Source organism: Polyodon spathula, chromosome 2 (genome assembly GCF_017654505.1).
Source record: "Polyodon spathula isolate WHYD16114869_AA chromosome 2, ASM1765450v1, whole genome shotgun sequence".
In the NCBI taxonomy this organism is placed as follows: domain Eukaryota; kingdom Metazoa; phylum Chordata; class Actinopteri; order Acipenseriformes; family Polyodontidae; genus Polyodon; species Polyodon spathula.
This window is the reverse complement of record NC_054535.1, coordinates 79,648,488-79,663,705: the sequence shown is the minus strand read 5'-3', so window position 1 is coordinate 79,663,705 and position 15,218 is coordinate 79,648,488. Positions and strand designations below refer to the sequence as shown.

At 37.3% G+C, this 15,218-nt stretch overlaps 1 protein-coding gene across 10 annotated transcripts in view; it reads right to left on the bottom strand.

Moving 5' to 3' along the window:
- Nucleotides 1–15,218, bottom strand: part of LOC121301712 (tropomyosin alpha-1 chain-like) — a 43,547-nt gene that overhangs the window by 3,797 nt on the left and 24,532 nt on the right. For 3 of the 10 annotated variants that reach the window (XM_041231326.1, XM_041231362.1, XM_041231355.1), the window contains 5 exons: nucleotides 14,274–14,391; nucleotides 9,735–9,805; nucleotides 7,548–7,623; nucleotides 4,940–5,002; nucleotides 4,075–4,144 (listed from right to left, as the gene is read on the bottom strand). In XM_041231326.1, the coding sequence (XP_041087260.1) occupies nucleotides 4,075–4,144; nucleotides 4,940–5,002; nucleotides 7,548–7,623; nucleotides 9,735–9,805; nucleotides 14,274–14,391 (398 nt within the window). Of the gene's footprint in view, nucleotides 1–1,015; nucleotides 2,279–4,074; nucleotides 4,145–4,939; nucleotides 5,003–6,524; nucleotides 6,601–7,547; nucleotides 7,624–9,734; nucleotides 9,806–14,273; nucleotides 14,392–15,218 lie in introns of those variants that run through there. The other 7 variants (XM_041231310.1, XM_041231369.1, XM_041231341.1 and 4 more) reach the window with 3 other exon arrangements.

Below are 15,218 nucleotides of genomic sequence, written 5' to 3'. Positions count from 1 at the left end.
ATTCTGGGATCAACTGCTATCCATTTGCTTTATATGACATTACCACAAGGTAGGCATTTACTACCAATAAGTAGTATAGTTCAGCCTGCATCACAGAACAGTATGATCAACATTGGGCTAAAAAGTTAAAAGGAAGGTTAACGAAGGATCATATAAGGGAATAGAGTGTCATCAACCTAAGTAAATCACTGGCATAAAAGTGTGCACAGTTTATGAAAGAATGAATGGCAGGCTACACATCTGTCCATAGCAGAAAACAGTGCTGCTCTTCTATTTCACACGTCATTGTGCATTGCCATTCCAACAGCAAATAACAGTTCTGTGCTTTACCAGCAATGTTGAAACAACCTCTTTTTTGCAGACAAGTTTTAGAATAACTGTATACTACAGTAGTGTGGCACTACTGGTATATTTCCACATCACTAACAGACAATACAGTAATTCAACATCTATTAATGCACTTTCTTTTTGATTGGAGTGTTTATAAGCCCAGCACATAAGACACAGTATGTGTATGTTATATATATATAATTAACAACAAGTTAAAGGGAGACTACAGTGCATTAATTTAGCCCATATGAGAATGTCATAGGGACAGTTCTCTAAGTAGCAACCTTTTTTCTCCGCTGGAGAACTGTTCTTTATTGGGGTGTACTGTACTTAGCATAAATTAACTTTAACCAAAATACCAACAACAACACTACTACTACTACGAATAATAATAATAATAATAATAATAATAATAATAATAATAATAATAATAATAATATTGACCTCCAACCTGTAGGAACTTCAACACCTAATGCCCAGCCCAGGATGCAAACCTGTGCTGCTCTGAAGTAGTGGAATCTCTACCAGGTAAACTTAGGAATTCAAAACCCTGGCATTAGAATGTGTTGGTAACTAGGAACAGTGATCTAATATTGAATGATTCTGCTTTATGAAAACAGTCAGAAAAGTGAACAGTGTTAACAGATGCTAAAAAAAAAAGTAAAAGAAAAGCAGACAAAATATAGCAAGTTGCAGATGTTTATTACAGAAGGAAAATTGTATTTAACCTATCAGTGTAGAATTATACAAATGTCTACAGATGAAAGAATAATGCAAGAAACAGAGAAAAGAGAAATTTAAGAGTCATCATCATTCTATAATCTAATCCACAGTAAACTTATATTACACAATAAGAATACTAATTATCCTGTCCCAAATATCTGCAATTAAAAAGGCGAATGGCATTTTATATTACTTGCAGGCCCAACAAAAGAAACAAGTAGACGCAAATATTCTTTGTCTTAGAGGCCAGATTTCTCTGAGAGACTAAATTCAGGTGTACAACAGACGACGTTCTCAAACACAATCTGTGGTCTCTGTGGGAGAAAGCTGCCTAAAACAAAACAGGATTCTCTCCACTAGCTTGCTCTGATTCAGACAAGCATGCTGGTCTAAGTGAGAAAACACATGATACCATTTCCCTGTGATTTCAGACTCAGCGAAACATTTAAAGCCCACAAACCACATGACATTATTGCAGTGCAAAATACCTACAGGGAAGCCTATTCTTTATTGCTGAGAGACAAGGCAGGTCACCTAACAAAACTGTGGAACATCATTTAAAATGTGACAACCCTTAAAACCAAAACAGAACTTTGGTATAGAGTGACAGAAGGAAAGAACAGGAGAATTGGGAGGAAACACTGCTAGGGGAGAGGAGTTCACAGCAGGGAGAGTTATGTGAGGGCTTCTCCAATACTGTCAGATCTCCGTGCATTTGAGTTTCTGAGCAAAGAGTTCATCTGGACAGAGGCCGCAGAGGAACAGAAATAAGAGGCATGAGAGAAAAATACAAATAAAAAGAAAGACATTTAAAAGAAATCTAAACATTTTAAAACCTCAACTTGGCACTAAACAAGCAGCAATGGCTGACGACTGTGGGATGAGGGTGAAAAGTATAACTGGACTAAACATCTGATCCAAAAATGTTTTCCTTCACCAGAGATCCCAAGTTGTGCATTCAGATAATACTATAAAATATTTTCTACAATGAGGGAAGTTATTTTATAGTGCTTGGATGTGTCCAGTTACTGATGATAAATAAATAAATATTTCTAAAAATGCACCCCCCCCAGTTGATGTAAAGGCCATAAAGAAACATAGAAAGGCAAAAAAGTTGTAGAGAAGGTGAAGGGTTGCAGGTTTTAGAGGGCTGTCATGTCTGTCAAGGCAAGGTCCAGTTCCTCACAGATGGCCTTGCCCTTCAGCTTCTGGGCGTACACTTCGTCTGCAGGATCAGAAGGTGAAGGGCAGCACAGGGGGTAGAGGTGGGAATGAAGAGATGCCACATAAAGCAAATAGTGGTAGAAGAAAACAGACAAGACAGACAGACAGACAGAGGTTGGGTGTAGAACAAAGGGATGTGTAAAAAGAAAAAAAATAAATATTGGTGAATACTGAAAAACAAAATAAAACTAAATCAATGTTTGTCCAGCTGTTAAACTGACATTTCTGATAAGCAGTCTTAACCGCTTCGCTTCATTTAAACAAGAGCTAAACTTTCTATTGCTGAAATTACAACATTCTTACTTGGTTCACAGACTGATGTCGTGGCAAACACCACAAATACTGTAGTCCTTGTGCTAAAAATCAACAAAGTGATCTACTGAATAACTGCATGCTATCTTCTTGTATACAACTAAAACAGCTCAGTAACCATTGCTGCTGTCAAATTTAGATTAATCTACCCCTTTGATGATCTAACTATGTAATGAAGAGCTTGTGCACTAGGTCCACACACAACAACTTTGACTTTCCAAGATTAAATAAACCAAAGAAAGAAAGAGAATGTACACCTTACCTGGTTTCATCAAGAGGGAGTCCAGTATATCAGATTATAAAAAACACATGCCGTGTCACCAACCCACACACTCGCTCTGCAGAACGTTAGTGTTTTTCAAGCAATACAAGTTAGATAAGACATATAACCATGCTCTCTTTATAAGCCATGTCACGTACATAAATACAGTAAATACTGTACATCATACACTTAACCTACAAATCAACCAATTAGTATGAAAGCTCTACAAAAAACAGTCCATAAGGCACTGTTTTAAAAACAGCAGCTATGCTCCCTGAAAGGGTTAGGTGGAGTTACACCTCAATGTATGCAGAGTTGTACGAGGTTCAAATTATCTTTGTTTCTCCTCCATAACAATAGAAGCTGGTCTCTCCCCTAAACCTATCATCTTCTTGTGGGAATGAAAAAGACCGAAGTAGATTTATTGTGGGAGTCAGCACCCCTGCAAATCAGTAAACCCCCTCAATGTTGCAGAAAAGCAATTACCAGTTCTCTGAACCCTCTAGCTGCACAGCAATTGTGAGGAAAGGGCAAGAGTATAAATAAACCAAAGACCCCAAATCAGGTGTCTTTCCCCGAATTCCACGGCAGTGCAGGCGATATTCCACCGATGTCATTCCCTGGTATTGAAAGGGCCCTGTATAGTTTTAGATTTGACATCTTTCAGAAGCTTGTTATCTCAAAATACAAATATTTAATTAGCATCCATATAAAATGGGGGGGGGGGGGGGGGGGGGGTTAACATTGAACATGATTATGAGAAACCCTAGCTTTATTCTGTATGCACTACATTAAACCACAGCTAACTCAGTGAATAAGCTACCTTACATTAAAATTACATTTGCATAGCCTTGTGCATATTCACTTAATGAACAGAACAGAATATTCCAACACCATTACGCTAGCAGTAGTATTATTTAAAAACGTCATTACTAAAACAGACTACCATCACTTACCGAAACAAAATAAAAGTAGTCCTTAACACATTATTTTTGGAGCACTGCCTGTGTTAAGGCTGTCTGAACACTTGACAAAGCACATAAGTCTAGGCCACCGACAGGTCAGTACAGCAAACACAGGCAATTTGACAAAGACGGCTATATCCCAGCAGGTTAAAAAGGCATTGTTAAACAGGGTTGGAATGTAAGGCAAGCTGTGTAGAGTGCAATGGGTATGCGCCAGACACAAATACAAAACAGAAAGACAGCTACAAATAAACACACCTTCCAAGTCATCAATTGTCTTTTCAAGTTTTGCTACTGATTTTTCAGCAAACTCCGCACGGGTTTCAGCCTAAGGGGGGGAGAAAAAAAGGTTAGCTCATTGACTGATGCAAAAAAAAAAAAAAATGTTAAAAGATATCCAGAAAACAGGTTTTTGTCTATGGGTCTAGAGCATAGTTATTTAATGATCTTCATGTATATCCTACTGAATAGACCAAAAATGGAACACAAGAAAGGTGGGGAATCATGACGTATGTCTATGCATTAGCACTGCCTCATGGGGCTTTATAAAATCAGATCATCATTAGACACAAAAAAAAAAGTGTAAGTCAATTGGTGCTCCTTATTTATTATAGGTGCTGTGTCAGAACACTGTACAACACCACAGAGATTAATACTCACAATTCAATGGCAGCATCAACTAAAACATGGACAATCTACATAGATTTTTTTAATCTGGTTATCAACTTGGTCTTTTTCCACAACTTGTTTACGGTACATTTCTGAAATGGAACAAATTAATCTGATTTCCTCCCGGTTTGTAAAAAAAGGTTTGGTTGCTATTGTCCTAATGAGTGCCATTCGCTTGCCTTGCCAGGTTTAAAGAACAGCAAAGCCATGCTTTAATGTGTACTACTGTCAGAGACCCAAAATAACCCTGCAGAACTACAGCAACCGAAAGTGTCAGTAAAAATGAGCCAAAACAGACAATACAATCTTCAAAATACAAGTAACACCCGCACAAGCCAGTGACACGCTGGGCTTCTGCTGGTATGAATGTTATTTAGACAGATGAAAAAGGGTTTGTTATTGTGACACATTTAAAAGAAAGTTCCAAGATGAAAATACACATGCATTCACCTACCTCTTTAAGTTTTTCCGTTAGGACTCTGACTTCATCCTCATATTTATCTTCCTTTTGTGCATACTAATAAATAAAACAAGGAACAATATTAAAACACTGGATTCGTAACATACATATAAAAAAAACAGGCCTAAGTTTATCCTTCTTGGCTTTTGACTTTTGTCAGGATTGTTCTAGGAAACCATGGCCTTTGTGTGCTGCCAGCATGTGTAATTATCTTCATTTAAGCTGGAGGTCTTATATACAGTTAAATCAGCCTTATGACCATGGCACTACTCTTGTCAGTCCATTTAAAATCAGATCTCCCTCTATTAGGACCAGGGTCTTTTTCACATAGCTGCTGGCTAGAAAAATAAAGTATAATTATATATATATAAATTTACTTTTGCACAAAAGAGCCAACTCCCCAACATTTCGGTATGCTTAACATACCTTCGTCAAGGGAAAGTGTGTTTGAAAACAAACCTACATGAAAAAGGGATCTTCACGTTACTCTACCTACACATTCAACAGTCACCACTGTATTTGTTTACATAATAAAAATAAAAACATGTACGTTGCTGAAGCAAAAGAAAACAGGATAGGAGGAAGGGTGTTCAACATTGTATAGAGCTTAGAAAAGGGGGGTGCTATTTCCCTGTGATTTTAATATTACTTAACATACCTTATATAAAATAAATAAATAAATAAACAAATAAATAAATAAAAGCATCTCTGAAACAGTTTGCCAATTCCCTGCCACTGCCTGGAATGACAGGGTACTGTTTCCTAGCTGTGCAATGGATTACCAATGAAAGGTTGTGTCTTTTGGTCACACTGAAAAACAACCCCCATAAAACTGGCTCCAGTACAATTAGATTTGTATTACTCATTCATAAAACATGCCTCTTCTAGTCATCTGTGACTTTTTGATACTGCAGCTAAATAGGTGTAACAAATAATACTTTTTATAGTGCCTGAGAACCAATACTAGTGTTTGCAACAAGCAGAAAGGTTTAAATATTGTTTTAAATAGTTTTATCTATTAGCTATATTTATGTAAACCAAAAAAAAAAAAAACCACAATCTGAATAAGTGAATGTTTTTTCCCATGACATTGTAACTGTACTCTGATCCAGTTACAGCCTGTAGAAGACAGTTCAGGCCCAAAAGAGCCACCCTCCGCAATAGGAAAAAGAGGGCAATTACACCCTGTGTTTATCGTTTGTCTCTTATGGAGGAGAGGACCAACTGCCATTATGTAACTACTGTGTTATTGTCAGTTGTTAGTTGTTAAGTCTTTGTGTTACAGCCCAGTTCGTACTGCCTCAATTCCAATGTTTCCATGACTACCCTGGGTACCCATACGAGCCAGACAGCAACTGTTTTTTTTTTTGGTTTTTTTTCTGTGGCAATATTATGGACCCAATTAATAACATTTTGTTCCAGTCCACATTTTACATTAATTTTCTTTTTTCTTAAAAGCAAAACTATGAAAAAAACTAAAGTTTTTTTTTCTTCCTTTTAGAAAAAAAGGTGTCTCAAACACTGGAGCAAAAACTTACTAAATCAGCCACTAAATATCCATTACACAGCATCTCCCTACCTTCTCGGACTGGGCCTCCAGAGACTTCAAGTTGTTGGCGACATTTTTCAACTCTTCCTCAAGATCAGCAGATTTACTGTACAACAGCAAGAGAGGTGGAAAACAGGGAAGGAAGAGAGGACTTGAGAAGATGGAGAAGCAGCAGAGGACGCATGAAGAAACCCATAGCAACCACTGGAGTGGAAAAGGCCAGTCAGTGAAGATCGTTGGCAAGAACAACCGACATTCTGCCTGAATGTCGTTATACATGCCTTTTTGAAACTGGAACCTTACCTGGTATTATAACATTTGAAAATGATTGACAGAACCTTTGAAGGTTTTTTTTTTTGTTTTGTTTTTGTTTTGTTTTGTTTTTTTAAAAACGCCTGGACAAAGCAGATGAACCTTGGTGAAAATGTTTCATTTTCATTTAAAAAAAAAAGGGCAATACAAGTAAAATGAACAAAAATTCCAATATGGTTGGTTGGTATGTCTATTTGAGCAAACTTATGATTTTATATTTCTAGGTTTTGCACCACTTAAAGCAGCTAAAATCCTAATCAAGTAACTTTTAAAAAACAATCATTTGCTATTTTCATTTTATATATAACAATGTGATTTAAAAAAGAAACTTATTTTAGTTCTAGGTTATAAAATTAATAGATGTTGTCAAAAATGTAAACTACATAAAGGTTTGGTCTAATAGATTCACCAAATTATTATTCAATTAGAATTAGGAACATCCAATTCACTACTACCATGTCACAGGTTACTGCTTTAAAAACATTTTTACACCAAAGGTATCTCAACTTTTGCCCTCAATTTACTATGGGCCTCTATTGCATTGAACCCACATCTCAACAATGCTTCAGCAAGCAAGCAGTCGCGGGGAAAAAAAAATGAAGAGCAGCAGGAGCCAGAGGAAGTTAGTTTGTTTCTGCCACAGGAAACCAAGAGCATGAAGGGACGAGGAAGCAGGAAACTAGCTGGAGGAAAAGAACCATTAGAGGTAGTTGAGGTGTTTTGCTTATATTTGGGCAGTACCTCTTCCTCTGTGGACATCAGGGATTTCAAATTCTGGTCCATTATTTTAAGCTCTTCTTCCAGCTGCCTTAGTCGACTGGGTTAGTCCACAGCAAAGGGGGGGCAGCAACAAACGCAATTCCCAGGGGGTGCATTGAGGCATGCATTACAAAGGGAAGAGAACAAAACCAAGTGCCCTGCTGCCGTTAGTGTATCCAACGTCTCTTGTTTCACTTGTTAACTTTATTTAGGGACACAAGAACTGGAACAACCACAGGCACCCTATATTAAAGAGTAGACTCTTGTATCAATTGCATCCACTCTTGTATTCACGTGAAAGCTTTTGTGACAAAACCAGAATGGATTTCAATGAATACAGGGCACAAAGTCTTCAACTCCAGTCTAAAATACTCTCATGAGAGGAGAGAAACACCTGTTAAATTTGAATAAACTAGTAGGAGACAACTGATTAATTTAAGGTGTCTAAAGTTTCTTTTTATATTTTATGGCATAAATACAAATAAGCTACAGACTGCTTTGTGAATAGGCCTGCATGGCTTTTTTTTTTTTTTTATTTCTTTTTTAATTTCTAAACAAACACTTTAATAATGACATATACATTACTGTACCACTTATTTAATTTTGTACAACTTTAAGCAACACAATATTTTTAATCCAGTAATAAAAAAGACGGCCAGCACTGCATACAGTACTAAAGGATAAATAGGAGATCTTGCACCTAGCCTGAAGGGTGCTCAGATGAATCTCTTACACGCATGTCCCACAGTCAGCGCTCCTGTTACATGCTGGAATATTCACTTTCCTACTGTTGCTTATCTCATTGTGAACCTTGGAATCTTTACGATTGGTCCCTGGTTAATAGTTAATTAAAAATGGGTGCATCGTGGCAATATTCCAGTCTCAGCCCTACACATGCATATAACCACATCTATAAATGTAGTTCTCTCCATTCTAGTTGCATGCAAAACAGACTTTTTTTCAACACAATGAAAATCCCCTTGACAACCCAGCCAAAGTCTGCAACACCAGCCACCACATAATACAAAAAACCCATCTAATACAATACTAATTACAAAAGACACATCTAATGTGTATTCAGTGACCTGCCAAAATGAAGTTTGGACCACACTTTAATATTTATTATGGACCTCTGTACACTACATAATCACAGAAACTATTTTCACTTTGTAACTTTAGCTGGGTTTTCACATGGGATTATGGCAGATCCAAAATTTCAAATCAGCGATCAACATATTCAGATTGCATAAAAACAAATTAATTAAAATGCTAATACAATAAACTGAGGCCTCCAAACAAGACTTTCCTTAGTAACTAGGTGCTGAGCAGTGCTTGACATTCAAACAGGTTTAGTGTGGTCCCAGCAGTCTTTGAGTTATTCAAAAATATGACAACTGGTCATCATAAATCCATCAAACTAATTTTTCAACTAAGATTTTTGAGCAGACTGAAATGTAATCATTTGGTAAACCCTGGTTGGAGGTAAACTATGTTAAGGCTTTACAAATTCAATAAAATATGTTTTTTGCTGTATTATTAGTTCACAGAAATCGCAGGTGCTCACAAAGTAATGGATTAAACTAGCAATGCCACAGCAACCCATGTAATGCACTATGCACACGGCTTAAATACAGAATGTATGCTTTTCAGGCAAGAGGAAGTGGTACGTCATATATCCCTGGTACTCAACCAGTACCCAACAATGTCAGTGAGATCTATAAAGGGATTGCAGTGTGTATTACAGTAATTAAGCATTACTTGGGACCACAAAGTGGAAAAGCATCAGGTTTCAATTAGGCCAGTTAGTGAGTCAGCCCTGATTACTGTCAAAAGGACGGATGTTACTTATGATGTTAAGGTTCTATCTTTATTGAAAGATGCCACACAGTTTACATTTATAAACTGCTAAAAATAAATAAGATTTAAATAATACTGTTGCTCTGCTGCTAAATAGCCATTCTATGAAAATGTAATGTTTGTTTCATTTGATAAGTCATCAATACCAGACTACAGGCAATCCCAAGACTTCTTGATTCTCAAACTGCTGAACACAACACACACACAAAGTAAAACATGTTTACTGGTTCTGTAAAATAGCCATGTTCTTTTCAACTTTGAGATGTTAACATGCTTCTAGTTTCTTTCTTTTTTTTTTTTTTTAAAACTTACACTTCCCCAACTTCTGCACGCTCTTCAGATCTCTCCAGCTCACCCTCCAGGATGACCAGCTTACGAGCCACCTACAAAAAAATTCAAACCAGCTGTGGTTACCTGCCTCAAACTCTAAAGTGGTTACTGAGCCAGAAGAATACAGCACAGTGGCTGAGGTTGTTTCTGGACATACGACTGGTACAACATTCAAATTGAGAGAGATAGAGATAAAGACAGATAGATAGATAGATAGATAGATAGATAGATAGATAGATAGATAGATAGATAGATAGATAGATAGATAGATATAGATAGACAGATAGAGACAGACAGACAATATATATCACACACTATATACAGTGCCTATAGAAAGTCTACACCCCCTTTTGAAATGTTCACCTTTTGTTGCCTTATAGCCTGGAATTAAACTTTTTTTTTCATGTATATACTCATCCTACCCACAACTTCCAAGTGAAAAAAATATTCTAGAAATTTGTAGAAAATTAGAAATAAAAACTGAAATAGCTTGGCTGGATAAGTGTCCACCTTCCTTGTAATAGCAATCCTAAATTAGCTCAGGTGTAACCAATCACCTTCAAAATCACACACCAAGTTAAGTGGCTTCCATTTGCATTAAATTGTATTGATTCACACGATTTCAGGATAAATTCAGCAGTTCCTGTAGGTTCTCTCTGCTGGGTAGTGCATTTCAAAGCAAAGACTCAACTATAAGTACCAAGGCACTTTCAAAAGAACTCTGGCACAAAGTTGTTGAAAGGCACAGATCAGGGGATGGGTATAAAAAATAAATATATGAAAAAGGCCTTGAATATCCATAGGAGCACGGTCAAGACGATTATTAAGAAGTGGAAGATGTATGGCACCACCAAGACCCTGCCTAGATCAGGCCGTCCCTCCAAACTGGATGACCGAGCAAGAAGAAGACTGATCAGAGAAGCTACCAAGAGGCCAATGGCAACTTTGCAAGAGCTACAGGCTTTTATGGCCAACACTGGTCAAAGTGTGCATATGACAACAATATCCCAATCACAAATCTGGCCTGTATGGTAGGGTGGCAAGAAGGAAGCCATTGCTCAAGAAAGCCCACCCTGAACCCCGTTTGAAGTATTAAAAACAAAAAAAAACTACTTGGAGATTCTGTAACCATGTGGCAAAAAGTTTTGTGGTCCGACAAATCTAAAATGGAACTTTTTGGCCTAAATGCAAAGCATTACATTTGGCGCATACCCAACAAAACCCATCACTCAAAGAACACCATCCCTGCTGTGAAGCATGGTGGTGGCAGCATCATGTTATGGGGATGTTTCTCATCAGCAGGGACTGGGGCACTTTTCAGGATATAAGGGAAAATGAATGGAGCAAAGTACAGAGAAGTCCTTGAGGAAAACCTGCTGCCCTCTGCAAGAAAGCTGAAACTGGGGCAGAAGTTCACCTTTCAGCATGATGACCCAAAGCACACAGCCAAAGCTACACTGGAGTGGCCAAGGAACAAAAAGGTACATGCCCTAGAGTGGTCCAGTCAAAGCCCTGACCTAAATCCAATTGAAAATCTGTGGCATGACTTGAAGATTGCTGTCTATCAACGCTCCCCAAGCAACTTAACAGAGCTTGAACAGTTTTGTAAAGAAGAATGGTAAAATATCGCCAAATCTAGTTGTGCAAAGATGGTAGAGATCTATCCCAACAGACTCAAAGCTGTAACTGCTGCAAAGGTGCTTCCATCGAGTATTAACTCAGGGGGGTGGAGACTTATCCAATTATGATCTTTCCATTTTGTATTTTTAATATATATATATTTTTTCTCAATAAAAACTTTTTTCCCCTTAACAGTGTGGAGTATGGTGTGTAGATAAGTGGAAAAAAAATCCTCATTTAAATGCATGAAACTCTGAGGCACTGACACAACAAAATGTGAAACAAGTTCAAGGGGGTGTAACTTTCTATAGGCACTGATTATAATGATATAGATCACACACAGTGCCTTGCAAAAGTATTCAGACCCTCAGTTTTCACATTTTTTTGCTTTAAAGCTTGCAGTCATGACACTTTGAAGTAGGAATTAATGTGTTATATACACAACCTACTCCACACATTCAAAGCAAAAACAAAAAGAAATAAGTAAACAGATAATTAATATGAAATAAAAAAAAATGGAAAAGTCATGATTGCATAAGTATTCAAACCCTTTGCTGTGGCAAACCTAAATTAATTCAGGTGCACAAAATGACCTTAACGAGCCACACAATTAGTAATGGCCTCTGTGTGTGCAATATTAGTGGTTCTCATGTTTTCAGAATAAAAACACCTGTCTCTGTGAGGTTTCTTGGTCAGGTAATGAATTTCAAGAAAAGACTCAACCATGAAGACCAAGGAGCTTTCAAAGAAAGTCAGGGATAAAGTCATTGAAAAGCACAGATCAGGAGAAGGGTACAAAAAAAAAAATATCGAAGTCTCTGAATATCCCTGTGAGCACAGTCTACTCAAATCATCAGGAAATGGAAGGTGCATTGTATCACCCAGACACTGCCTAGATCAGGCCGTCCCTCCAAACTGAGCAGCCGGGCAAGGAAGAAACTAGTGAGGGATGCCACTGTGAGGCCAACAACAACTTTGAAAGAGCTACAGAGTTCAATGGCTGAGATGGGAGAAAATATGCATCAGTCAACAATATCCAGAACACTTCACAGAAGTAGCCTGTATGGCAGGGTGGCAAGAAGGAAGCCGTTACTAAAAATAAGCCATCTCAAAGTCTGCATGGGGTTTGCAACAAAGCACCCGAGTGATCCTGCAGAAATGTGGCAAAAGGTCTAAATGCCACGTTTGCCGCAGACCCAACATAGCACATCTCCCAGTCATCACCATCCCTACAGTCAAGCATGGTGGTGGCAGCATCATGCTATGGAGATGCTTCTCTTCAGCAGGGACTGGAAAGCTTGTTAGGATTGAAGGAAAAATGGATGGAGCAAAGTACAGGCAAATACTACAGGAAAACCTGTTTCAGTCTGCTAAAGACTTAAAACTGGGGCGAAAATTAATCTTTCAGCAGGACAATGATCCAAAGCACAAGACCAAAGCTACACTGGAGTGGCTTAAGAATAAGAAAGTGAATGTCCTTGAGTGGCCCAGTCAAAGTCCTGACTTGAATCCTATTAAGAATCTGTGGAAAGACTTGAAAACCGCTGTCCATAAGCAATCCCCAAGCAACTTGAGAGAGCTTGAGCAAATTCACCAAGAAGAATGGGCACAAATTGCACCAAGCCAGTGTGCAAAGTTGGTAGAGACTTACCCAAAAAGACTTGCGGCTGTAATTGCTGCCAAAGGTGCTTCCACCAAATATTGAGTTGACGGGTCTGAATACTTATGCAATCAACATATTTCAGTTTTTTTCTCTTTAGTTTTTGCTGACATTTACTGTGAATTATCTTACCCTTAGAAGTCTTCATTCTGAGCATTCAAGTTTTTAATAAAATATTAAGTTTTAAAAAAATGTGTATATCATTTTGTAATTTTACAAAATGGGACACCACAGGAAAGGTCTGAATACTTTTGCAAGGCACTGTGTGTGTGTGTGTGTATATATATATATATATATATATATATATATATATATATATATATATATATATATATATATATACATATTTTTTTTTTTTTTTTTTTTTTTAACTTGAAGACTTTGCTCTGGATCAAACATATACATCTTTCCAGTTTCTCAATACAGGTGGAGTTACTTTTAAGACAGTCTTGGGAGTGTGTCAAAATAAATCTGACTAAGTTATCAATTGTCACTGATCCATCAGCTAAGCTCCAGCACACCTCACAATAGGACCAAGATTTAAGCTAAAACACATGTGTGAACACCTGATTCAGCACAAGTAGCAAATATTGCTTTGTAACCATTACGGATCTACAGCACGAGCCTTGGTTTCAGACCTCACCAGATCCATTTCATTATCCCCGCTACATTAACAAAGTGTGGACAGACAGTAAAGAAACTGCTAGCAGACATGGAATGTTAATTTAACATGGAACGCCTGTATCTGTGATATCCCGACAGCTGCATGTGCTCTGTGGTGCACAGCACTTCACAGGGATCAGTACCGCAAGCGTGGCAAACAGACTTTATATGTTAGCTGCCTGAGCTATGAGGGGAGGAGACTCAGTGAACGTAGTTGCTGACTACATTGAGAGTAGTAACTCCTCAGACTAACAAATTAATATTAAGGAAGGACAAAATAAGACCATATTTTTGTACAGTCTTTCAAATTAACATTAAAACGGAAGACTGTAGTTAATGCATACCTTATAAGTTACTATTAAAGTATGTACTGTACTCATGACTTCAAGTTAATGTTGCATTTTAAAATATAGTTTACACACCGTGCTTAAATTGGAGAGAAAATTAATCAGTGACCCAAAACCTTATCTGTAGTGCTGTATGCCAGTTACTGAAAAACAAATTTTTCACTTTGGTGTCTGAAACACAGTTAGGCACAACACAGTGTTCCCAGGTCAAAGAAGAATCAGATCCTTTACCTCCTCGTATTTTCGGTCAGCTTCCTCAGCAATGTGTTTGGCTTCTTTCAGCTGCAAATCTTGCATCTCCATTTTCTCCTCATCCTTAGATGCTCTGTTCTCAATAACCTTCATACCTCTGAAAAACAATAATAGTACCAATAATAACAACAACAACAACAACAACAACTCGGAAAATGGATCATGTACAGGGTTTTATACAAACTCATTATTATTATATTTAATAAGTGATGGGTTTCACTGAAATATTTTATAAAAGGTACTATATCATTTAATGGACTGATTGGCATCAGATTCACTCAGTGGGCTCACTACAGCTTTGACGGACAGATACATAAATAACATTTAGCAGTGAGTGTATTCAAATTAAACAGTACAAAGTAATCTGACAGCCACAGGCAACTGGTTATTGATCCGTCTGATCAAACTGACATGACCTCTAAGAGATTGCTTTACAATTGCAACATCATGCATAGTGTACCGTACATACAATCAGTTTTAAACACAGTGCATTTGTCATCCACAAAGTATTTAAAACACTCAGCAGTCCTTTTTTTGAAAACCAAGCAATCAGATCTTCAGGGGAAGAGCTTGTCAAAAAGAACCCTTATTAAAATGTTTTTTATGTGGTGTTTTCGGTGAAATCTGGGCAGTTATCCTATTTTGCTTCATAACTGAATATATTTTATTTAAAAGTGCATAATACATACAGTATAAACAGAAATAATGGAAAAACACCAGTGTGTTACATTTAAAGTTTACATGTTCTCCCTTGTTCTTGTGTATTTTGCTTCCATCAAGAGATAACAACTACTGTACTGCACAGAGTAAGTGCAAGATACTGTTATAATGTTCAAGAGAATAAAAAAAAAAATGTTTAAAACAATGCTGGTGTTTAAAATACCTTGCTCACAAGCATTTCATGTTTTACACTATGTGTCTTGC